This window comes from Thamnophis elegans, chromosome 6 (assembly GCF_009769535.1).
Source record: "Thamnophis elegans isolate rThaEle1 chromosome 6, rThaEle1.pri, whole genome shotgun sequence".
Lineage (NCBI taxonomy): Eukaryota > Metazoa > Chordata > Lepidosauria > Squamata > Colubridae > Thamnophis > Thamnophis elegans.
In genome coordinates, this window is record NC_045546.1 from 68,041,199 (window position 1) to 68,067,327 (window position 26,129).

Below are 26,129 nucleotides of genomic sequence, written 5' to 3' on the forward strand. Positions count from 1 at the left end.
TATTAATGAGGTGCTACATGTGCACCTATACAAATAGGGGCATGTTTACCTTGATGACATCCTCGTATTTTCTGAAACCCTAGAAGAGCATGTAAAGCTGGTACGACAGGTCTTGGAAAAGTTCTTAGCCGTCAAGCTGTACGCTAAATTATCAAAATGTGAATTCCACAAAACCTCACTAGATTTCCTTGGCTATTGTATTTCCAGTGTACAGATGGACCCCAGGAAAGTGAAAGTGGTGTTAGACTGGCAACCTCCTGAAACCCGCAAACAGCTACAAAGCTTCCTTGAATGTGCTAACTTCTATAGACAATTCATCCCGGCTTTTGCAGAAGTTGCCCTGCCATTGAACAGTTAAAAACAGGGCCTTCCCTGACAAAGCCAAAAGCTAACCAACCCCTTGGGTGGACAATGGACTGTCAAAAAGCATTTGAAAAGTTAAAACGGCTCTTTGCCCAAGAGCCCATACTGCAACACCCTGACCCAGGACATGCAATTAATAATCCAGACAGATCCCAGTGATGTGGCTGTAGTGGCAGTGCTGTTGCAAAAGAACAAAGAAGGGCACCTCTTGCCATGCGCTTATGTCTCTAAAAAATTCACTGCTACTGAAAGAAAGTGGGCCATTTGGGAGAAAGAAACATACGCAGTCAGGTGGGCCCTACTCACTTGGAGACATTTTCTGGAAGGGTGGAATGTGCCATCGAGGTCTGGACTGACCATAAAAACCTCAAAGCCCTCAAAAGCCCCTAAAAACTGTCCCCAAAGCAAGTTTGCTAGGCACAATACTTCCAAAGTTTCAAATTGAAGCACATCCCTGCAGGGAAGAACTTTCTGGCAGATGCCTTATCAAGATGTCTTAACAAGAAAATCACAACATGACAGTAAGAGGGAAGAAGTGGTTCACCCCCATCCTTCCCCCTACCACCAAAAGGTGGCCCAAATCACCCCCAGAGACCAGAATAACTGGCCGCCTACCCTCAGCCAGGACCACAGCAATGAAATCGGTGCTGCTGGCAGACCCCTGGCTCAATGACAACAAGGACATCCTGACGATGAAAGATGACTTAGTCTGGAAAGCATCCAAACTGTATGTTCCCATGAACTTGAGGCTGGAAGTACTACAACGAAGCCACAGCATGAAGTTAGGAGGCTACTTTGGATTCCTAAAAATGCTCCACCTCACCAGACTTCAATTTTGGTGGCCAAAAATGAAAGCTGAAGTAGAAGACTACATAAAAGCTGTGCCACTTGCGCAATCATGAAAATATGGCCAGGCAAGCCCCCTGGATTACTGCAACGGGTGGCCAATCCTAGCTGAACATGGGAAGAGATCACAATGGACTTCATTGTCAAACTCCCAGACAGCGGCAGTAATAAAGTAATTTGGACAGTCATCGACTTATTTTCCAAGCAAGTCCATTTCATTGCTTGCTCAGGACTACCATCTGCAAAGAAGCTAGTGAAAATGTTTGTTAAACACATTTACCGCCTGCAAGGAGCACCCAGGAGGATCATCTCAGACCACAGAGTTCAGTTCACATACTAAAAAGCAGAGACATCACCCTGCCAACAAAAGTCAAGGCTATGGTTTCCTCAATGTATGACTGTGAACGTTGGACCATAAGAAAGGCTGAGCACCAAAGAATTGAGGCCTTTGAACTATGGTGCTGGAGAAGACTCTGCGAGTCCCTTGGATTGCAAGACTATCAAACAGGTCAGTCCTAGAGAAGATCAAACCTGACTGCTCTTTAGAAGGCAAGATCCAGAAGATGAAACTTAAATACTTTGGTCACCTAATGTGAAGGAAGGACTCATTGGAGAAGACCCTAATGCTGGGAAAGATTGGGGGCAAAAGAAGAAGGGGACGACAGAGAATGAGGTGGCTGGATGGAGTCACCGAAGCAGTAGGCGTGAGCTTAAATGGACTCCAGAGGATGATAGAGGACAGGAAGACCTGAAGGAACGTTGTCCATGGGTTCACGATGGGTCAGACACGACTTTGCAACTAACAACAAAGTGCTTTGAAAGGATTTTTTTTTCATCAAAAAGCAATTGGCCCACAAATTGGTGTATTTTATTTAAAATCTATTTTTCATTATTACTTGACCTTTGTAGAAACTAAAAAATTATGAAGTGCATATAAAATGTAAGTTGTGATGATATTACAAAACATACCGGTACTTCTCATATTTTTGTGTAGTCTTTACAGGTGGGAAAGCTTAGCAAAACATATTATTCTGATGCTTTGTATCTTGTCATTGTCCTGAATATTCCATGTAAATTGATAAGCATTATATCGTAAGTACTATATCTTCATAACATTCTTCTGCCTATTTTGAATAATTTTATATTTTGCAGTGGATTGTACAACATCTCTGTTGGCATAGCAGGTACTGCCATCCTGGTATTACCAGAAAATGCAACATTAAAAAAAAAGCATTTTATAATCAAGAAGAAAAAAGCTTTCAATCTAATCTCTTTTCTCTTATGTTCCCTTGTAGGTATTCCAGAGGTGATATTCAGCAGGTTCTGACCAGTTCTAGAGAACCAGTAGCAGAAATTTTGAGTAGTTCGGAGAACTGGTAAATACCACCTCTGACTAGGGTGACCAGACGTACCAATTTCAGTGTGACAAGCATGCTTTATAACAATTTTTCCTGCGTCCCTCCGCCTTTTAAAAAAGTCCCGATTTTCTGGCTTCATGTTGAAAGCCCAGTGGATTTGCTTAAGAAATCCTAACCGGGGCAAGACAAAAGACACCCTGTCTAATTCCTCTCTCTGTCTCAGTACTTTAATTGAAGATATTAAAACGTTAAAGCAACAAAACGGACCTCCCCCCCACCTGCGCCGGTCACGTTTATCTCATTTTATAAGAAAAAAATGATCTAGTGCCATAGAGCTGCAGGAAATGGCTAGAGAGGTCACCAGTGTTACTTTCTGGATTTTCCGGAGGGGAGGGGCACGGAGGTTGGAGGACTCCAAAATGGTGGGAAAGTTTCTTTGAAAGATATTGACTTGGAGTTTCTGCCTGCTGGTAAGTGTGCTGGGTTTTTTTCTTTTATTTTTTAATGCATTTTAAAATAATGTAGGTTTTTAAAAATGTGCAGCTGCTGTTTTTTTATTCAAAACAATATGTGATGTGCCATGGAAAAATCATTAAAAAAAACCCTGAAAGAACAAAAGGGTTTTTTTAGGGTATTTTCCTGATCAAAACTATAATTGTTTCTGCGTGACACCCTTAATCACAAATAGCCAACTACACTTCATTCTAAATAGTTTTATTTCCTTTATTGTATGTGATTACTCAAGTCCAAAAACTGAGTTAATTGGATAAACTCAGCTCCACAATTTACTAAATATACAGTTACAGGAATTTCATGTATAGTATGCTGTCTCTTAGGGTTTATTGAACATAGGAGAATAATATGAGAGGGATTTGATGTAAAATAAGCTCTTTTAATGAATTCAAAATCAACGCAGCAGACAAGACATGGGAGTGAACATAATACACACTTTAACAATATATTTTTTTTCTTTTAGCCATCAAACACTGCAGCAAGTGTGTCAGTAATAATAGCAAGACAGGCATAGGATTTTCCAGCCAGGTTAATTTTACTTTTTTATGGTTTTGATGTTGTGTTTAATTTTATCTGTATTAGAAACTTATGAAGGCTGTGCAACATTTTGAGGTGATATAGAGTATGTAAAGGCATGAATACAGTAGAACCTCTGGTCACAAACATAATTCGTTCCATAACATTGGTCGCAAACTGATTTGGTCATGAATCAAACCTAATTTTGGAAATTTGGCGCTTACAAAAAAAATGGTGCAGAAGGGGAAATCAACAGCGGGTGGAGGGGGGAGAATGTGAATATTTTGGTCAGAAGTGTTCATGACCAGAGGTTCTACTGTATAACATCTTCACTTAAGACTTAAGATTCACTTAAGATATAACATCTTCACTTAAGATTCACTTAAGAACTGTGGCAAGAAAGGTGTATAGTGACCAAATTTACAATGGCATTGAAAAAAGTGACTGATGACCATTTTTCACACTTAGCGACCATTTTCACACTTAGCGACCATTCCAGCATCCTCATGGTCACGCGATCAAAATTTTGATGTTTGGCAACAGATTCGTATTTATGATGGTTTCAGTGTCCTGGGGTCATATAATCACCTTTTGACAAAGTCAAATGGGGAAACCAGATTCACTTATGCTACTAACTTATCAGCTGCAGTTATTCACTTAAGAACTGTGGCAAGAAAGGTGGTATAATGGGCTTAGTGACCAAAGTTACAATGGCATTGAAAAAAGTGACTGATGACCATTTTTCACACTTAGCGACCATTTTCACACTTACCGACCGTTGCAGCATCCTCATGGTCACACGATCGAAATTTTGATGTTTGGCAACAGTTACAATTTATATTTGTAAATTGTAGTTATGTTGAAATAAAAAAAAATTACAATACTATTTTTGCCTTGTATGAAAATTTTTGTTGCTCCGTATAAAATTTTTAATCAACACCCCCCTCCCCCGGTCAAAGGTGTCCCTCTTTACCAATTTGAAAATCTGGTCACCTTACCTCTGACCCCCATCTATTCTCTGCCTCCTGAGTCCCAGCTGATCGGGAGGAAATGGGGTTTTTGCAGTAACTTTCCCCTGGAGTGGGGAGGGAATGGAAATTTTACAGTATCCTTCCCCTGCCACATCACCAAGCCATGCCCACCAAGCCATGCCATGCTATGCTGTCATGCCATGCCCACAGAACCAGTAGTAAAAAAATTTGAATCCTACCACTGAGTTATTCCCATTTCAAAGTAGTCCCTGCGGGAAGTTGTTTTTAACAATTTATAGTTCCATTTCCCACATTTTGTATCCAGCCTTTCTACCACTTCTTTAATCTTTAAACTTTTGAGTAGTTTCTAAAAAGACCATTCACTTCAGCTTCTTAATTTATCTAACAGTATTGCTGGAGGGTCTTATCATTCTGTTAATGTTTAGGGGAGCCAATGGCTATAATCATTCAGGGTGAGGGGGGGGGACCCACATACTGTATTCTCAAATGAAATTTTACTGTTCTTTTTTACATTTCACATTTGTGAAACTCAACGATTCTTTTGAAATGGAGTGCAGTGTAGTGGTTAAAGACACAAGGACTGAAACTGGGAGACTACTGAGTTCTAATCCTGGCATAGGCAGAAAGCCATCTGGGTAACCTTGGGCCAGTAACTCTTTCTCAGCCCTAAGGAAAAGGCAATGACAAAAAACTCTGCAAATCTTGGCGAGAAAGCTGCAGGAACTTCTCTATGCAATTGGCAGAAGTCAAGACTGACTTGATGGCACAAAGAAAAACCTCCCTTGATTTTAAATTTACACATATGTGAACCTAACAAATCTAGTTTTATGAAAACTTGTAGGATATGTTGTTCTCTTTCAAGTACTGTAACTAGTAATTATATTTAAAGGAGCAGGAGAACTACTAGTATGACATATCATTAACCTAGACCCCAATATCTATGCTTTCAATATCAATCATGAATGCTATGCCCCATGAATATTGTAGGGCTGAACATGCACCCAAACAGAAGTCCAGCTTCCGTGGGGTCTTTATATATGTAGACTGTCCTATATCTGATGTCCATATCTGACATGAATTTTTATGTGAACACCATGTGGAAGAGGGTTTGAGAAGAGACCATATAAGAAAGGCTCACTAGAAAAATGAGAAATAAGAACACACATAAGTCTGGTGATTGGTTTTATAATGGAGATGATAAATTTATTTCTTAGCCCCATAGTTATCCATAGTGGTTCCTCTAGAAACCTTCCAGCTATTGCCCTCTCAGACCAGGGGAGTCTTTGTAGGCTTTTCTTGAGATATTGCTAAAACTTCAAAGATATTTCTTACATGCTGGATGACTATTGCTATTCCTGCCAAAAAAAAAAAAACCTTGGTAGCCCCTGAGGTGGATATTGCTATTACTCTTCATCTTTGTGCCCATAATGAAATGGTGAGACTAAAAGGTGCTTAGAATAATATCTGGCAGCGCAAGATGCAGAGTTGCTAGGAGACAGATGAAGGTGGATAGATTTACCAAAGCAGAGTCCTTCAGGTATATCACAAGCTGCAGCATTCAGGGTACTGCACCTTAAAGCAGGAGTGCACAATACTGATGACAGAAGGGGGCAGTGCCTCATGGACAGGGGTATTCTGAGGGGAGAGGAGATTTTTGTGATGGGACATACCTCAGAAGGACAACGAAGCAGATGCAGAGATCAGTGCTGAGTCTGGAAAGGACGGCTTGGCAGGCAGTTCTGGAAATAGGTAAATGGTGGGGCTGGTAGGGCTGTCGCAGTCTAAAAAAGTGACTTGTTTATATTCTGGCTTTTGCAGCCTTGCTGCAGTCCTATTGCTCGCCTTGGATTCCTACATTCGCAGCTGAACGCTGCCTTCTTTTTTGTGAGTACAGTACCTGGGATAGAGAATAAGAAGAGGCCGGGGTGGGGGGCATCAGCAGAGCCAGTGACGGGGGCAGTTTGCGTTTCCAATGTAGAAGCGTTGCAGCAAAGAGAAGCGCGAAAGCAGCCTACGCTCTGCCCTTGGGAAGAATCAGCGTCCCGGAAAAGGACAGCTAGAGGGAGGTCGCGCCAAGGAATCTAGATGAGAGGTATTAGTAACTATTAACCCCATCTACCCACCCACCATAGCTCTTGCTCCAAGTAGGAAAAGCGGTTGGGGTCCTCCGAGAGGCGACCAAAACGCAGGAAATTATTACATATTGCAAACGCAGCAGCGACCTTGGGAAATGTCATTAAGGAAGAGGCAATGAGTGCGAAGGGGCGGCGGGAAAGTGCGCGGGCGCGCGAGACAGCAAGCGATCTGGAATTGACTAGAAAAAGTAAATATGGGAATTGGAGGAAAGAAGGGTCGCAGTTTTCAAAATCTCTTAAATCGGAAAACCAAATACCTCGAGATGAGGAGTTTTCTAAGTGTAGCTGAGAAGCAGGATGTTTTGGAAGAGCCTTCTTTTCTCGTTTGTATATCTCACTTTCTGGATGGATAATTGCTCAATTAAGATCAAAATGTTGCTTTTAGGATATGTTTGTGAAGTGATGGATAGCAATAATAATAGTAGCAGTCACCACCACAATAATAGCTTCAGCAGGAACAACAAAAGTGAATCTCAAAGAACTCTGAGTCTTACCATCCGTTTTGTAGCTCCGGATGTCAGAGCACAGCAGCACCACAGATGGGGATGTGGACCCCCAACATGGCTTATATATGCTGGTCCTGCTGGTCTTGGTCTTCTTTGTCATGGGTCTTGTGGGCTTTTTCATTTGCCATGTCCTAAAGAAAAAGGGATACCGCTGTCGGACGTTCAGTGATGAATTTGACTCTGACAACAAGGAATCTCTGACACAACTCCAAGATGGTAAGTAACTGGAAGGTGGGGTGGGGAGAGAGAAACTAAATTTCTTGGCAGCATCTTGTGATGAGGAGTTCAGTCAAGCCAGAAACTGCTCCTTAATTCTGAAGTTGCAAACATGGTGCTTTAAAACAGTATATTCTATTGGGTAAATCAGACAGGATGATATGCAAGAAGGAATCAAGCTTATATAGTTGGATTAGTAGAGGGCTCAGAGATTTCAGATCAGCCACATCAAGTTTGGCATTTCCCACCCATCTACCCTTGTCTAGCACCTCTGTGAGTGGTATTATTTCTAAAATGTAGAAACACAGCTCCTAGTCTAATGCGTGTAGGGTTATAGCTGCTACCACTTTTGATAATTTGAGGTAAATTGACACAGAACTAAAGTAAACTTATATCAAAGCAGAATGTACATAGTTGTCTTTTCTGTTCTCCTGATTTTGCAGCTCATTTAGTTTTATTGTGCAAATATACTGACAATCACGTCTGAGAAATCTCCCCAACCAGATGGGTTTCAGAACCAAACTGTGGGAGGGGTAGGACTGGAGCAGTGAATATAGGCAATCCTATAAGAGCTGTTTCTATTAATGGAGATGATTCAAGCTGATGTGAGCTGCCAAAGGAGTTGTGGTATCAGCATAGGTAGTAATAACTGAAGAAGCCAAAATAGAGAGGCCTGTTAGAATGCAATTAATCTTCATATTTTAAATGGAAAACTTTTTAATGAGACTAACAATGGTCTAGATTTAGAGGTAAAAATAGTTTCCCCAAAATCACAAGTATTGTTTGCGCTACTTCCATTTTTCATCTTCTTTGAAGAATGACTCCATTTGTCTTGAAATTGACTGATACGAAGATTTTAAAATGTGATCTTATTAACCTAGGTTTCAGTATTCATATTATGCATGCATCAACAATTTAATGACAGGAAATTGCGTTCCAATTTTTCTAATTTCTAACATGCATTTACAATTGTGTATAAAATGCTACTTTGTGCAATGACATGTGGTACATGTTGTAAGAGGCATACTTCTCTTGCTTCATAGGTACATTGTTTCTTGGAATAAGTCACCAGAGAAATAAACTGGCTATAAAACAGGGTTTTTCTTACTATCTTTCATGTACAAACATTTAGATTCATTTCTTTATATGATGATATCAGGTACTAAAATAAGGAGATTAAATTGCTTTGTACAGTTTTTCCCTGAAAATAAGATCTATCCAGAAAATAAGCCCTAGCTTGATTTTTACACATGTGTCCAATATAATCCCTACCTCCAAAATAAGGCCTACTTAAGACCCTGCCCACCTGGTTGCACGAGATGAGGCAAGGTACACAGGTAAAAATCAAGCTGGGGGGCGGAGCTTCCACACATGCCCCGCAACCACTTACATTAGAACAGTCGCAGCCAGGCCTCCCATATCCCGACACCTGCCTTGCCTTGCTGGCCCACTTCTGCGACCACTTGCTACTGCTTGCATGTGTTGCCCCCGGCTTCTGTTTCACCATCAGAGGCCTTCAGGAAAGGCCTCTGCAGCTGAGAAACGAACTCCGGATTGATATGTGTAGTGCCCCTGGCTTCTATTTCACCATCAGTGGTGGTGGAGGAGGGGATGGCCATGAGCTGGGTAACCAGTTGGGCCCCAAATAGTAGGACCATGGGGGATACACATGCCATCCAGGAGGAGGCTGAGGTTGCCCCAGTGGACTTGCTGCTGGTTGTTGCCTTGAGGGTGGGTGAGTGGGGGGTCTACCTTCAGCCTGGACTCGCTGCCCTGGCTGGTTGGGGAGGCAGGCTGGCTGCTTGCACCACTGAGGTTGGGCTCTGGCCCTGATGGGTCAGCAGTGGCTGAGCTGGCCAGGCCACTGTCACCATGGACAACCCAATTCTGTGCATCAGTTCCACTTCTTGGATCTCCATGTGATTGACCCTCTCCCTCAGCAGTTCTACCGATGGGCTGTGAAGGGCAGTCAGGTTCTTCCATCCCCTGTGCTCATCCAACTTGGTGGTCCTCTTCGCTTTCCATCTTGGGATGAGAGCAGCCAGCAATTGAGGGGACCTCAGGGAAAATTCTACTTCAGTGGCTTTTGGCACACACTTGCACCTGACACCCACCTCTGCTTGTTAAAGGTCCTCAGTGGCTGGAGCTTTCTTCCACGTCACTGGCTTCTTGGTCTTTTCCACATGGATTTGGCCTGGCCACCAGTGGGAGGGTTGCCTCACTGGAGCAACTTGCCTGCGGTGCAACCTTGACCAGGGCAGCACTAGGTTTAGTGGTCACTTCCCCTGTATTCTCTATCTCTGATCTTCCCTGAGTCTTTCCCACCCCTGCAGTATTGTCAGAAAGACAGTCAGGATTCAGGACCCCGGAGTAGGTTTATGAGATTTGGTTTAATGTCAAGGCTCCGACTAATGAACCCAAGCAAATTGGAACTCTGAGACTTGGCTCCTTCTCAAAGGTGTTCTTTAATGAGTACATCATATCGGCACAGCTTCAATGGAAAATCAAATCTAAATCTTTTCCTCAGTTTCAGTGTAATTAAACTAGGAAATAACTATATCCCCAAGTGTCATAGGTCATATTGGCAAATTGGATTAATTGGCAGGCTCTTCAGGCACTCCTTCCCCACCCTTATCTGTTGCCAGTAGAGATGACCTTGGTTCTCATGAGAAATCTCTTTGTTGTGTGCATTCCAACCACCTTCTCCGCTTCACCCTCTATGTGGCAACTGAGGAATAGAAAGATGGCTGCGGCCAGGTTCAGCCCGAAGTTGACAGGAACCTGTGATATAGTACAGGTTCCATTTTACATTACTTAGCAGATCACAAGTTGAGCATGCAGTTGGAGAAGGAAGGGTGGGAGGGAGGAAGGAAGGAACGAAGGAAGGAAGGATGGACATCCTAAATTGGATCAAGAAAAGTAAAGTGTCAGGATTAACAAAAGTCATTCCTGCCCTTTCTTCGTTAGAACCAGATTTTAAGACAGAGTTTTGTCACTGACAAATTAGAGTATGTGCAAAGGATAGGGAACAGGGAACAAAAAAAATATGAGAAATTGGAGGCATTGGGTGTGTTTAAGCTGGAAAAAAAATGGTATTGAGACGCCAAAGATATCTTCCAAGTATTTGAAAAGCTGTTATGTATAAGACTAGGCAAAATTCTTTCAACTTATCTCAGAAGACAGGGGAAAAACAATGAATTTAAAATGGCAAGTAGCTATACATCAAGAAAAAAAAATCTTAATGGTAAAATCAGTTTTAGAATTGAATGGTTCACCCTAGATGTTGGTTGGATACTCTTTCATTGAATACATCTAAACATAAACTGGATGGATAGATGTCAAAGCTGAAAGTGGCAAAGCAAATCTTTGATGGATATTATAATAAAATATTATAAGGGAATAGAAGGGGAACTCATCAAATTTGCAGCTGATACTAAATTGGCAGGAATAGCCACCACCCCAGAAGACAAGCTCAGAATCCAAAAAGATCTTGACAAAACTGAACATTGGGCTCTAGCCAACAAAATGAGTTTCAGTGTGGAGAAAAGCAAAGTTTTACATTTAGGAAGGAAAAATCAAAGACATAAGCCAAAAAAGGCAATGCTGCATTAACAGAGGGATACAATCAAGATCAAGTGAAGTACTACCACACTATAAAGCCTTAGTAAGACCCACCTAGAATACTACATCCAGTTTTGGTCACCACACTATAAAAAAGATGTTGAGATTCTAGAAAAAGTGCAGAGAAGAGCAACCAGGATGATTAGTAGACTGGTGACTAAAACATATGAAGAAAGGTTACAGGAACTGGGCATGGCTAGTCTAATGAAGAGAAGGATCAGGGGAGACATGATAGCAGTGTTCCAATATCTGAGGGGCTACCACAGAGAGGAAGGGGTCAAGCTATTTTCCAAGGCATCCGAAGGCTAGATAAGGAATAATGGATGGAAACTGATCAAGGAGAGATTCAACCTAGAAATAAGGACAGTGAAAACAATCAACCAATGGAACATCTTGCATTCAGAAGTTGTGGGAGCTTCATCACTGGAGGCTTTGAAGTAGAGATTGGACTGCCATTTGTCAGAAATGGTGTAGGGTCTCATACTTGGACAGAGGTTGGACTAGATGACCTACAAGATCTCTTCCAATTCTGTTAATCTGTAGCTGTATCTGTAAGTACAGATAAGGTCAGTGGTGAAATTCAATTTTTTAAAACTACCAGTTCTATGGGCATGACTTGGTGGTGGTGTCCTGTGACTGAGTGGGCATGGCCAACTCAATGTCACTCATATCCATGCCCACTCAGTCACATGCCCCCACCGCCACCAAGCCACACCCACAGAACCCGCTAGGAAAAATGTGTGTATGAGTCCATTCACAGTGGAGCTGCTGCTCCCTTTATGGTCCCCCCTGACCCCCTCCCTCCTTAAAGGGACAGGCTGCAGCAGCTCCTCTATGAACAGAGGGAAAACGTTTGGATTATCTCTGCTGCATTTAACGTTGAAACCAAATGTTTTGTTAGGTAAGCTCCCTGTTGGGAGAGCAAGTGCATTCAAAGAAGCGTTGTGAGAGTGGTGTTGGAGAATACACAAACCAGCATACAGAGACACTGCAGTTTAAATAGGCTTTTACTTTCATGGAAATAGAGGTATCAGAGTCCATTAAACAATCCAAGTCATACACAGTTAAGACAGTCAGTCATCAATGTCTTTCAGTTAAGGGATAATCCAAATAACATAGTCCATAATCATACAAACAGTCCAGTACACAAGTTTGCTAGCCGTTACAATCGCTCACGCTGATCACTATAAGGCACTTCTAACAGCCAGCTTCCAAACACTCAGATTAGATCAGCATCTAACAGTGATTCTGGCTCCATCTTATGGCCGATTGAGGAAACAGCAACCAATCACATTTACAGCATGATTTAAAGAAACAGGTACAGCATTGTTACATGATTTATATATTGCCAACCCAACCGTTAGATTATATCCCTAACATGCTTCTTCCCCCATTCATAGCAGAGCTGCTGCAGCCTATAAGATAGTCCCCAGGTGGGAGGGCACTGGGGGGATCATAAAGGGAGCAGCAGCTCTGCTTTGAATGGAGGGAGAAATGTTTGGATTGTCTCTGCCACAGAATTCAACATTAACTGCAGCAGAGATAATCTTAATGTTTCTCTCTCCATTCACAGTGAAGCTGTTCCTCCCTTTATGATCCTCTCCAGCCCCTCCCTCCCTGGGTCTCCCTTAAAGGGACAAGCTGCAGCAGCTCTGCTGTGAATGGAGGGAGAAACATTCAGATTGGGTGGGCGGGTCGAGTGGCCAGAAGAGATGAGAAGTGACAGGGCAACCAGGCAAGTGTGGGCAGGGCCACCAGGGACTTTTGCCACCAGTTTGGAGAACTGATGCCAATTGTCCCGGACCGACCAGGGCAATTTCACCCCTGGATTAGGTGAGACCTGGCTCAAAAACAGTAACTGTGGGAGGGACCTTGGAGTCCTAGTGGATGATTACTTGAATATAAGTCAGCACTGTGCAGCAAAAGTCAAAAAGCTAATACAATCCTGGGTTGTATAAACAGAAGCATAGAATCAAAATCATGTGAAGTATTAGTACCACTCAGTGACATGCAGTCAGGGGAGGCAGTGCCTCACCATTGTCATCATGAAAAGAAAAAAGAATTAAAAGGAAAAAGGCTGAGGTAGTTGCTGCCAGAGTCACAGTGGATGACTCTGCATTTAACCACTGCGCCAAGGTGGCGCAGTGGTTAAATGCAGCACTGCAGGCTACTGCTAGATCAGCAGTTCAGCAGTTCAAATCTCACCGGCTCAGGGTTGACTCAGCCTTCCATCCTTCCGAGGTGGGTAAAATGAGGACCCAGATTGTTGGGGGCAATATGCTGACTCTCTGTAAACCGCTTAGAGAGGGCTGAAAGCCCTATGAAGCGGTATATAAGTCTACTGCTATTGCTATTGCTATTGCTATTACTGCTTAACTGTTTAAAAAAGCCTCTAAAAAGTGCCCTCTACAGGAGGAGGCAGGCGAACCACGTGCCTCATTTAGTCTATCTTTATGATCACTCGAGCAGAGTTAAGCAAGAGTTAAAATCTGAAAAATTCCTTATGTAGATGAGGCACGTGGTTCTCTCGCCTCCTCCTGTAGAGGGCGTTTTTTAAGAGACTTTTTTAAACAGTTAAGCAGAGTCATCCATTGGAGACTCTGGCAGCAGCTAACCCAGCCTGACCTCAGCAGTTCTTGCCTTTTTCCTTTTATATTTTTACATTTTCATCATGGCAGACAAGAGCAGAGTTGAAATCCTCTGTGAAACAGCTGGAAAAGGTATGTGGGTCGGAGGGAGGGGGAGGAATTCAAAATTAATGTAATTTGTAAGTAATTGTATTATTGTAAGCAGTGTGTGTATGTGTTTTACCTGCCTCTGCTGGAGGGCTGGCACATTTTTTATGTTGGACATAGCGGCAGAACTTTTGGACATAGCGGCAGGGCTTTTGGACATAACGGCACGGCTTTTGGATGCCCCAACATTTTGTCCGACATAGAGGCAGGACTCTCTATGTCGGACATAGCGGCAGGGCTTTTGGATGCCCCAGCGCTGTGTTCGCCATAGAGGCACGACGCCTATATGTCAGACATAGCGGCAGGGCTTTTGGACGCCCCAGTGCTGTGCCCGCCATAGAGGCATCTCGCCTCTATGTCAGACACAGCAGCAGGGCTTTTGGATGCCCCGGTGCTGTGTCCGCCATAGAGAGTCCTGCCTCTATGTCGGACAAAATGTTGGGGCATCCAAAAGCCGTGCCGTTATGTCCAAAAGCCCTGCCGCTATGTCCAAAGCCTGCCGCTATGTCCAAAAGTTCTGCCGCTATGTCCGACATAAAAAATGTGCCAGCCCGCCAGCAGAGGCGGGTAAAACACATACACACATACACACACACATTGCAGCCCTTGTTGCAGCCGATCCCCAGCCTTGCCTAGAGTGCAGGACCGCGTGGTGCTCACTGATGACTTTTGTGGGGGAGGGGGCAGGAGCAGAAGGAAGCTAGATGCAGCGCCCTGCACTCTAGGCAAGGCCGGGGATCGGCTGCGACCTTCGTTGCAGCTGATCCCTGGCCTTTCCTAGAGCACAGGACTGCTTGGCACTTGGCCAGCAAGCCTGGCACGGTATGGGGAAGCAGGGGAAATTTGAGAAGCTAGCTGCAGCACCTGCGCTGTAGGCAAGGCCAGAAATTGGCTGTGGCCTTAGTTGAAGCCGATCCCCGGCCTTGCCTAGAACGCAGGACCATGTGGTGTTCGCCTGGTGACTTTCACGTGGGGGAGCGGGGGCAGAGGGAAGCTAGCTGCAGCACCCTGCACTCTAGGCAAGGCTGGGGATAGGCTGTGGCCTTCATTGCAGCCAATCCCTGGCCTTGCCTAGAGCGCAGGACCGCATGGTGCTCAGTGGCGAGAAGCTACCTGCAGCACCCTGCACTCTAGGTAAGGTTGGGGATCAGCTGTGGCCTTTGTTGCATCCAATCCCCAGCCTTGCCTAAAGCACAGGACTGCATAGCGCTTAGCCGGCGACTTTGTGGGGGTGGTGGCAGGAAGCTAGCTGCAGTGCCCTGTACTCTAGGCAAGGCTCGGGATTGGCTGTGGCCTTTGTTGCAGCCAATCTACGGCCTTGTGTAAAATGCAGGACCACTTGGCGCTCGGCTGGCAACTTTGCGTGGGAGTGGTGGGGGTGGCGGGAAGCTAGCCGCAGCCCCCTATGCTCTAGGCAAGAATGAAGACCGCAGCTGATCCCTGGGTTTGCCTAGAGTGCAGGACCGCGTGGCGCTCAGTAGTGAGAAGTTAGCTGCAGCACCCTGTGCTCTAGGTAAGGCCGGGGATCAGCTGTGGCCTTCATTGCAGCCAATCCCTGACCTTGCCTAGAGAACAGGACTGCATGGCGCTCAGCTGGCGACTTTGTGGGGGGGGAAGCTAGCTGCAGTGTCCTGCGCTCTAGGCAAGACTGGGGATCAGCTCTGGCCTTTGTTGCAGCCAATCCCCAGCCTTGCGTAGAACGCAGGACCGCTTGGTACTCGGCCAGAAACTTCGCATGGGGGTGGCGGGAAGCTAGCTGCAGCACCATGTGCTCTAGGCAGGACTGAGGATCTGTTGCAACGAAGGCCGCAGCCAATCTCCGGCCTTGCCTAGAGCACAGGACCGCTTACCGCTTGGGTGGTGACTTCATGTGGGGGTGGCGGGAAGCTAGCTGCAGCACCCTGTGCTCTAAGCAACACCGGGGTTCGACTGCCACTTTCATTTCAGCCGATCTCTGGCCTTGCCTAGAGCACACAATCTCATGGTGCTCGGCTGGCGACCTTTGCGTGGGGGGGGGGGGGCAGATGGAAGCTAGCTGCAGTGCCCTGCACTCTAGGCAAGGCTGGGGATCAGCTGCAGCCTGCAACGAAGGCCGCAGCTGATTCCCAGCCTTGCCAGAGCACAGGACCCTTTGGCGCTCACCCAGCGACTTCCTGTGTGTCTGGGGCAGGGATGGCGGGAAGCTAGCTGCAGTGCCCTGTGCTCTAGGCAAGGCCGGGGTTCGACTGCGGCCTTCGTTTCAGCCGATCTCTAACCTTGCCTAGAGCACATGATCTTGTGCTCAGCTGGTGACTTTTGTGTGGGGGGCGGGGGCAGATGGAAGCCAGCTAGCTGCAGCGCCCTGTGCTCCAGGCACGCCCGGGGATTGAAGGCTGCAACCGATCTCTGGCCTTGCCTAGAGCGCAGGACTGCTTGGCGCTCAGCCAGCAACTTTGCTTGGGGAGAGTTGGGGCAGCAGGAAGCTAGCTGCAGCACCCTGCGCTCTAGGCAAAGCCATGGTTCGGATCCCCGGGCTTGCCTAGAGTGCAGGACCATGTGGTGATCGTCTGGCGACTGTCACGTGGTGGGGGAAGGGTGGAGGGAAGCTAGCTACAGCTCCCTGTTTTATGTGACTCCATGGCTGTTTTCATATGTTGAGTTTTGTGCTGCTTTGTGAGCTTCTGCAACTTTATGGGTTTTGATGGTTCCTGATTGCCCTGCTTTTGTTTTCATGTTTTCCTGGGTTAATCTTGGTCCCAGGTCTTTTGTCTTTCCTATCCTGGGGGTTAGTTCTGACAGGAAACCGGAAAAGTGGAGTTCTAGGTGTGCTACTTTTAGTCATTGTCTTAATGGGTGTACTTAAAATTTACCTTTTCAGTGGTGTTTTTGTCTAGTGTTTTCTTCAAGGGAGAAACCACTGTTTTCTGTGGTTTCTGGTTCTGTGAGCTTTCTGGCACTGTTCTTCATAACTTCCCACAATACCTTGATGGTTTTTATTCCAGTGGCTTTGTCTTTCCTGTCCTTAGGGTTAGGGGGAAAACTGGTTTCATCTGTAGTCTTTTGGGGGGAAACCTATTCTTTGGTGTTTTCCTGGTTTGTTTGGGTGTGTGTGTGTAATATCCCACAGCAGTTATCTACATATTAATAATGATCAAGTACTAATAATATTTCCTTATACATTTTAGTGACCTTTCCTTACATAATTGGTGTTTTCTTCCATACTTTTAGATTTCTAACTTCTGTTTCTGTTAGTTAGCCATTGACAAAACAAATCCCACGTGAAAAAGTATTTAAAGCCTTCTTGATTTCAATTGTCAATTTATTTATTCCTGCATATTGTAATATTTATTCATTTTCATATCTTTGTTTTTCCACTGTTGTGCAAGCACAATTCCAGCAGCTGTTAACATGTGTAAAATTAAATATGTATTGTATTCCCTTTGAAATACCCAACAAAATATTTCTGATTTAAATCCACATCTTGCTTTACCATTACTTCTAACCATGACATCAGTAACTCTTGAATAGCTACTTGGATTGACCTCAGTACTGGACCTAATTCATATATTCCTGTTTTTTTGAACTGAGGAATAAATTTCAGAAAAAGACATCTGTATTGCTCTGTGAATCTACCTATGACATTCATTCTATTTGATCTAACTTCTTAGATTAATTATATCTTTCCTGTTTGTTGGGGGACATCCTTCCTGAAAAGACTGTACATTGTTGGGTGAAAACAGAAGTCCCTTCTGTTAACTGTAGTCCTCAGCTTACAACCACAATCAAATCCAATATTGTTGTATTTTTTTGCAGTTAGTATTATTTAACAGGATGAAGAAGAGGCAACAGAATATGACCGCTTTCTTCTCCACAAAAACAAGAGAGAAGCAATCAGCTGATCCACAACAGTTACCAGCACCAACATCACCAGCACCAACACCAACACCACCAGAACCAACACCACTTGAAGTTGGAGAAAGCAGCAAGTCCATCTCCTCCACTGAAGTTCTACAACTTCCTGACTGCTGGAATTTGCAGCAATACAACACTTCAAGGACAAGTGTGATGGACTGGCAGTATCCGACAAGAAGTTAGGTTGTGAGTACTGTGCAAAATCCATGTTCTCATTAGAGAAAGGTATTCATGTTTCTAGAGAGTGGAAACATTTCCAGGTTGTGACAGCAGGGAAAACTAAGGAGACAGAACAAGCATTGCTCAGAAAAAAATTAAAAGAACATTTTCAATCAAAAACACACCTCATTTGTTGAGAAAACAGTAAACAACGGGAGCAGGATGTTTTAACCAAATCCATAGATAACTCAACTGACAAACATTTATCCAGTACTTGCAAAATATTTGTTACTGTTACGATCGGGCACAAAGATGTAATCCATTCTCAGACATCGAAGCACAAGTAAATTTGCTAACTACAGTTGGAGTAGATGTGGGAGTTGGCTTGCATTCATGGAGATCCATGGTGAAAATAGTTGAATTCATTGCAAACGAAATTAAAACCACCGTGTTTTCCAGGATTATTGCAAAGAATCTAAAGGTGTGCCTAATAATCGATGAAGCCTCAATGCTTTCAATGAAAACAGTTCTGATAGTTTTTTTTAGAGTTGAGGATCCAGAATGCCCAGCAACCATTTTCGTTGAGCTGTTGGAATGAGAGAAACAAGATACAGAGACCATATGTTCTGCAGCGATGGGAAGCTTACATAAAGTTGGGTTTACCACCAAATATCTGCAGAAGAATTTAATAGCTTTCTGCTCTGATGGTGCCAATGTTATGCTTGGGAGAAAATCTGGAGTCGCCACCAGAATAGCTCAAGATTTCCGAAACATCATAATCTGGCACTGCTTGAACCACCGCCTCCAACTTGTGTTGGATGATGCAATAAAAGAAATAAAACAACTCAACGACTTCAAGATCTTCCTTGATAAAATACACACCACTTTCCAGAAATCCTGCAAGAGCCAGAATGAGCTTTTCCAAATCTCTGAACAACTGCGCATTGAAATTGGAAGAGTTTTGGGATCAAGATGGGCTGCCTGTAGTTTAAGGGCAGCCATAGCTGTGTGGCGTGCTTATCCAGTGCTACATCCATTTTATCTGGGTGATGAAAGATTCCCAGGCATGGCTTCTCATTTTGAAATTTTAAATTTTTTGAATGATTTGGCCCTCGTGATTGATATTCTAAATGAGATTTCTCTTCTGTCAAATGCCCTGCAGGGGAGAAACGCAGATATAATCAAGGCTGAAAAATTGGTATTGTGATCAATTAAAGCATTTGAAATGCTTAGACGGGGAAAGGGCCCATATGAAAAAAATGTTGATGGAATGCTAGCTTCAGAAGCCTTTAAAAACATAAAATTAGTTTCAAATCAATGATTAATTGCCCTTCCTAGTGAAAATCTTTTGGCAAGCATCATTACCAATTTGAAGAAAAGGCTGATTGATTGTGACCATCTAAAAACAGGTAACCAATTGCCAGACGCAAACAAATTACAATTTCTCACATATTTGGAGCCAGATTACTGGAACATTGAAGATGTAGTCATCCCATGGGCAGAAGCAGAGGCAGGATTGATTGAATTTGGCGAAATGTTTAATCATGAAATTGATTTGAACAACTACAGAGATTTTTGGGAAAATGTGATCAAAGATCCAAACACCTACAAAATTCCTGACAGTATCAAAAAATCTAGAGAGCAAAGAACTTGCCTAACTGTTCCAAATATTAGTAATCGGATGACAATAAACGTTGTTGGCATGCCTGATAAGAGATGGGATCCAATTCCTATAGTCAAAAAGTGGCTCAGAGCACACTATCACATGGCTGATGATCCATGAGTGAAGACCAAGAAAAGTGCAACTGAGGAATCTGGGAGTCTTTCTTTCTGTGTCTCTTCTTTGTGCAGGTTATTGGAGCAAGGTGGTGAGGTGGTGGTGTAGAAAACCGGCAAGGACAGTCATCTTTCCTCTGTAAGTAGCTGTTTTATTGTTTTGTGTGCTTGTATCATCCTGATGCAGTGCATGCAATTGAAGAGTTCATTTCTGTGTCTCTTCTTTGTGCAGGCCATTCATTGGAGCAAGTGTGGTCAGTGATGTTGAAGACCAGCAAGGACGGTCATCTTTCCTCTGTAAGTAGCTATCTTATTGTTTTGTGTGCTGGTTTCATCCTAATGCAGTGCATGCAATTGAAGAGTTCATTTCTGTGTCTCTTGTTTGTGCAGGTCATTGGAGCAAGGTGGTCAGTGATATTGAAGACCGGCAAGGACAATCATCTTCCTTCTATAAGTAGCTCTTTTATTGTTTTGTGTACTTATTTTATTCTTATTTAAGTAGTAAGTGCACAAAATAATAAATTTCCCTTTTTTATATCTTCTTTTTGTAGGTCATTCATTGAGGCAAAGAATTCCATGACATTGACTTGGCCACTCCCAACCAGTCACATGACTGCCAAGCCACTCCCACTCAGTCACATGACTGTCGAGCCACTCCCACCTGGTCATATGACCATCGAGCCACTCCCACCTGGTCATATGACTGTCGAGCCACTCCAAGAAAACAGGCCACACCTACAGAATAGGTTCCAAAAAAATTTAAACCCACCACTGGGACAGATATAAGCACCCTGCGGGCCTTGAGTTTGACACCTATGGCATAGGGAGCCACTTATCTGAAATGGTATAGGTTCTCCTACTTGAGCAGGGGCTGGACTAGAAGACCTCCAAAGTCCCTTCCAGCTCATTCTGTCCTGCCCTGTCCTAATTATTTTATAATAACAATGTATGATTAAATGTAGAAGAATATGATTCAGCATTTATATCATTCAATGGACAATGTAGAAGAAACAATTTTTAGGAGAACTGAAATGGTATTGTTGTCGACCTATTGCATAGTCATTCTGCTTTCATGTTTTGTGTGCTTTTTCAAAATAAACTGCATTCATTAGCATAGAAATGAAAAATTACTATTGAGACTGTTCCCTGCCAGAGGTTTTTTCCATCTTTTTGGTTTGGTGTCCTTTATTAAATAGTTCCTTTGGTAAATCAGCCCTTACAACTGACTTTTTTTGCAAGCAAAATTAACCATTCATTCATTATTCATTCATTTTTTTGCTGCAAATAATCAACCAATTGTTCTCATGTAATGATGGGAAAAAATAAACAAATAATAAGCATCCATAATTCAAAAGATTAAAGCATTACCTACAATTTTGAAACTGCACAAGGGAAATAACAAACAGAAGGGTTGAGGAGCTATATTGAAAGAAAAGGACAAAACAAAAATAATTAAGGGTTTGTAACTGGTCAGTAAAAGGGACATGGTGGCTCAGTGGCTAAGACGCTGAGCTTGTTCATCAGAACAGTGTTCCATGTGCCTTTGGCATTTAGTCATGATGGCCATATGACCATGGAGATGTCTTTGGACAATGCTATCTCTTTGGCTTTGAAACAGAGATGAGCACCGCTCCCTAGAGTTGGGAACGACTAGCACATATATGTGAGGGAAACCTTTACCTTTACCTATTACCCGGGCAGTATTTGGGAGTTTTCAGGATTCTTCGAAGGTTGCACTAATTACTGGATACAATTACTCTTTTTTCACTTCTATATTTCCTTTTGTTTCAGATGATGATGATGAGGATCTGAATGAGGATACTGTAGAAAAAATAGTGAAATGTATCATTCAAAATGAAGGTGGGCATAACTTTGTCTTAGTTAAGTAAAGTCATAGTACCCGGGGCCTTGTTTGATACATTTTTACTTTCTTCCCTTTTTAGCAAATGTTGAAGTTCTGAAAGAAATGCTGGGTGAAAGTGATGCTGATGTCCCACTGCCAGTGCCTGTACCCAGGTGAGGTTTGTCAGCATTCCGGAAAACCCAAACTCCAATGAAAAACTCCGAGACAGGCATTTCTCAAAGCTCCCATTTATTAGAGTAGATATACAGGCACATCTGGGAAAACCCGAGTCTGAGATTTCTGGGCTTTCCCTCAGTAAGTCAAAAGTCCAAACACATCCCCTACACCCACCAGTCAATCACATGGTCTAATCCCAATTCAACCCAACTTGAGACATCACTTCAACCACTCCTCCTCCAGGTGCAGGAATACCATGACCTTGACCGAAAATGCTATGATATCTAACTACATTCCCTCTACTAAATCCCCCTTCCTAATTTCCTAAGGACAAAAATGTGGCAGCGTGGAAGCTTACGTTGTTAATATGGCTTCCAAAGCATCCCCCCCCCCTGAAGAAAAAAGCATGTCCTGAAAAATGAAATAGACAAATCACAAAACAGGGGTTAATATAATGTCTATCAAAACACTTAACCCCATATTCCCCCACCCCACCCAGGAGGACCTTTGTCAGAAAATTTATCATGGAATTGTTTCACTAGTCTATCAGCCTTCATATTCCAACTCTTTACCAGTTAGCTTCTGACAAAGCATATCCTTTCCAGAGTACTAAATACTGTAACCGACCCCAATGCAGTCTAGAGTCAAGAATCTTCTTAACTTCATAATGAGTTTCACCCTGCACTATCATAGGTTGGGGAGGGGCAGCTGGTATGGGTAGATTCTATCTCTGGTTTCAATAAGCTGCTGTGAAACACTGGCTGTATTTTCCCTAGTATCTGAGGGACGCTAAGTTGGACAGTCACAGGGTTCATCGCTTTCACTATAGGAAAAGGACCAATCAATTTAGGTCCGAATTTCTTGCTCGGTAACCTCAATCTTAGGTATTTGGTTGGGCAGTGCCTTTCCTATCCAAAAAGGTGGTTGGAGAGACCTGTACTTGTCTGCCTGTTTTTTATATTTCTCAACTGCTTCTGCTAAAGCTTTTTTTGTATTCTCCCATCCTTTTTGTAATGAGACTATTCATTCTGTTAGGGACATGGAGATGGAGGGGGTTGTTTCTAAGCAATTCAGGCATAGGCACAAAATCCATGCCAGTAGTTATTTGAAAAGGAGTCAGCCCTGTACTACTATGTACTGCATTATTATAAGCCACTTCTGCGAACGATAATAAATCTGCCCAGTTTTTTGGTTGATAATTTACATAACATCTAATGTATTGTTCCACCATTGCTTTGGATCGTTCCACTGATCTGTTAGTCGGGGGATGAAAAGTCGAGCTAAGCCCCTGGGACGATCCAATGGACCTCAGGAATTCCCTCCAGAAGTTAGCAGTAAGTTGGACTCTGTGATCTGGTATTACTCACTGTGGAACACCATGAAGCCTGTAAATGTGCTTCGCAAAAAGTTTTGCCAGCTTTTTGGCAGAAAGCAGTCCATGCAGGCTGTGAAGTGGGCTTGTTTGGAGAATAAATCAATGACAGTCCAATTTACCATATTTCCTCCACTTTCCGGAAGTTTGACAATAAAGTCCATTGCAATCTCCTCCCAGGGTTTTGTGGGAGGATCATTGGGGCATATTGGGCCCATAGTGATCCTGAAAAAGGTGGAGCAAATGGTGCTGGTGTCCACTGGCACTGGACCCACCCATGGCTGGGATAGAATCCCCAGCCTGGGGGGATACATTCCGCAGGGGGAAGCATGAAAGCAGGTTGGTAGCAGGGGGGAAACTGGCGGTTATATCATTCCTAATGCCACCTGCATCTGCTCTCTCCCTCCTGCTGCTTGACCCTGTTGGACCGAACTGATCCCTCGGTTATCTCTGGCTGAGTGGAAAGGTGTTGATGCCATGCTGGTTCCACCACCAGATCCTGGATCAGGAAAAGTGAACATGGGTTGCGTTAAACTCCATCTCACTTGAGGAGGTTGGGACTGTGGTGCATAACTTCCCACTTCAAGTCACTCAAAACACTCCAGGAGCCCTGTCAATGATTGACTTTGAGATGGAGGCAACAGATTCCAGTCCCAGGAGTTTTCAGATCCCAAAATTCTCACATTCCTCCATTCAGGCTCATAGGTTGTCTTCATTGGGCTGGAGTAGAAACGATATTCCAGTGGTCTTTCTTCCAGTCCCATCTCTAGAGTTGGATCGGATTGGCAACTTTTCCAGGAATCTGTCTCTTTGGGCCTAGCCTTCGTGTCATCTCTGCAGCTTCAAGCATTCATACCACATCTTCAGAAGGAGAATACTGGGTCTTGATAAGTTCTCCGGTATCCATTCCCATGGCTCCTTCTGCGATCTCCTCTCTCCCCTTCATCTTTGCTGAGTCTTTGCACTGCCCAAGTTTCAGGTTGGTGCTGGGGCTCAGCACCCTGGACAGCACCCTTTCAGGGTGCTGTTTGACTACTTATGGATTCAAGTTAATGTCAGCATTCCTTAAAACCCAAACTCCATTGAAAAACTCCAAGACAGGCATTTCTCAAAGCTCCCATTTATTAGAGTAGATATACAGGCACATCTGGGAAAACCCGAATCTGAGATTTCTGGGCTTTTTCTTAGTAAGTCGAAACCCATCCCCTGCACCGATTAGTCCATCACATGGTCCAATCCCAATCTGTCCCAACTCGAGACATCACTTCAACCACTCCTCCAGGTGCAGGAATACCATGACCTTGACCAAAAAGAAGAATGCTATTATGTCTAACTACATTCTGAAGGAGGGCACCTCTATTAAACCCCCCTTCCTAATTTCTCAAGCACAAGAATGTGGCAGCATGGAAGCCTCCATTGTTAATATGGCTTCCAAAGCTGACAAGGAGATCGTATAGGTTCAACTTGGTATCAATCACATCTTGAGAATATCTCGTGTTTTCCTTCTTCCTTCCCTCAGTCATGCTCAGGACTAAATCACATGATATAGTAGTGAGTGTACATAGACATGTATGTGTATGACATACATTCTGCCTTATTATTTATTTTCAACATAACATGTGTAATGGAGATTACCAGCCATAGGTGGGGAAGTTTAAAAGCTATTCTCAGCCATCTGTCTTGCAATCCCTCCACAATGCCACTAAGTGTTAATTGAGGATTTTCTTCCTGATTGTTTCAAATCCCAGAGGCAGGGAAAGAATGTGGTTGGAGAGAAAATATTTAGAGGTCTGCCCCAGCATAGCCTATGGAGTCTACAAGGATAGAGAAGAGTGGTAAGAACAGCTGCATATTGAATGCATGTGTGTAGTTTTCACTCTATTTGAATGACTATTAGATGTCTGTCATTCAGAGGAGCTAAAGAAGGTCAGGCTCAGATAGCCCTAGTTAATTGTTGATGCAAGATGTTAATTGTGTTGATGCAGGATGTTATATTGTTGTGTAGCAATTGGGTAATGTTCTTGTACAGCTCCTATTTATTTGATTTGGGCCTCAGTAGATGTACTTTGTAGAAAATGGAGTTTCATGGATTATATCGTATTATCCCTGGGTTTGGAAATAGTCTGAGTGGAAGTCTGATTTTGCCTTCAAGTTCAGGTTTCTCTGTGCTAGCTTTGTGTTATATGTGCTGATGGGGTTTGCTTTAGAATTCCATTTATCCAGCTGCTAATCTTTAAATATAATGGCCCAGCTGATTGCCTTTGTCTTTTCTTTTCTCCAGTGCTCTATGTCCACATCGCAGGAGCCAAGATGGTGGCATTCCTCATCACCACACAGTGCACTTAGTTTCAACACAAGCACCTTGCATTCATTGCAGCAAGAAAAAGAGACCTCCCATACATCGTCAGGGCCGGTCAAAAGAGAGCAAAAGCAAGATGCACCCTGGGGAAACAACAGTTTTTTCAGTTGGCAGGTAGGTGTTAGTTTGCTTTATATAGAAATATTTTGGATTAACTCACAATAAGTATCTAATGAAATACAAGCAGAGTAATAGGTTCTAAGGCATAAGAAAGCCCATTTGATGTACTAATTAATACTAGAAATTGGGAGAGTGTGAGTTCTAGTCCCAATTTAGCCACAAAGTCACTCTTTTTAGCCCTAGGAAGGAGCCGATGCAAACCAATCTTGAAATCTTATCAGAAAATTAAAGGAACTCAATGAGTGGAATTCCAACCTGGAGTTAAGGAGAAATTTCCTGACAGATTGTTTCTAAGGGTTGTGGATGCTCCCATCACTGGAGATTTTTAAAAAAATGGACAGCCATTTGTCTGGGATGGTATAAGGTCTCCTACCTTGGGCTGGAGTTTGGACTTGAAGATTTGTCCCTGGAGCACTGGGGATGTACCTGAGGATTTGAAAAGGTTCCTATCTTCAAGAAAAGAACAAAAACAGACCCAGGAAACTACAGACCAATCAGTCTAACATCAGTACATGGGAAAATCCTAGAAAAGATAAAAAACCAGATCTGCAACCAACTAGAAGCAAATAAAGTTATAACTAGTAGCCAGCACAGGTTTGTTAAAAACAGATCATGCCAAACCAATCTCATT

The 26,129-nt window shown here is 43.4% G+C and overlaps 1 protein-coding gene across 1 annotated transcript; it reads left to right on the forward strand.

Annotated features, from left to right (window-relative positions):
• Positions 1-998: 998 nt before the first annotated feature.
• Positions 999-25,496, forward strand: RELL2 (RELT like 2). Its single transcript, XM_032220390.1, has 6 exons — positions 999-1,144; positions 2,505-2,529; positions 7,232-7,445; positions 21,419-21,487; positions 21,571-21,631; positions 25,301-25,496. The coding sequence occupies exons 1-6, from the start codon at positions 999-1,001 to the stop codon at positions 25,494-25,496; spliced, it is 711 nt and encodes a 236-aa protein (XP_032076281.1).
• Positions 25,497-26,129: the final 633 nt, after the last annotated feature.

Coding starts and splice junctions, on each gene's coding strand:
- RELL2 (XM_032220390.1), top strand. CDS start 999: ATGAAATCGGTGCTGCTGGCAGACCCCTGGCTCAATGACAACAAGGAC. Junction 1,145..2,504: donor CAACGAAGCCACAGCATGAA/GTTAGGAGGCTA, acceptor GTTCCCTTGTAG/GTATTCCAGAGGTGATATTC. Junction 2,530..7,231: donor CCAGAGGTGATATTCAGCAG/GTTCTGACCAGT, acceptor TCCGTTTTGTAG/CTCCGGATGTCAGAGCACAG.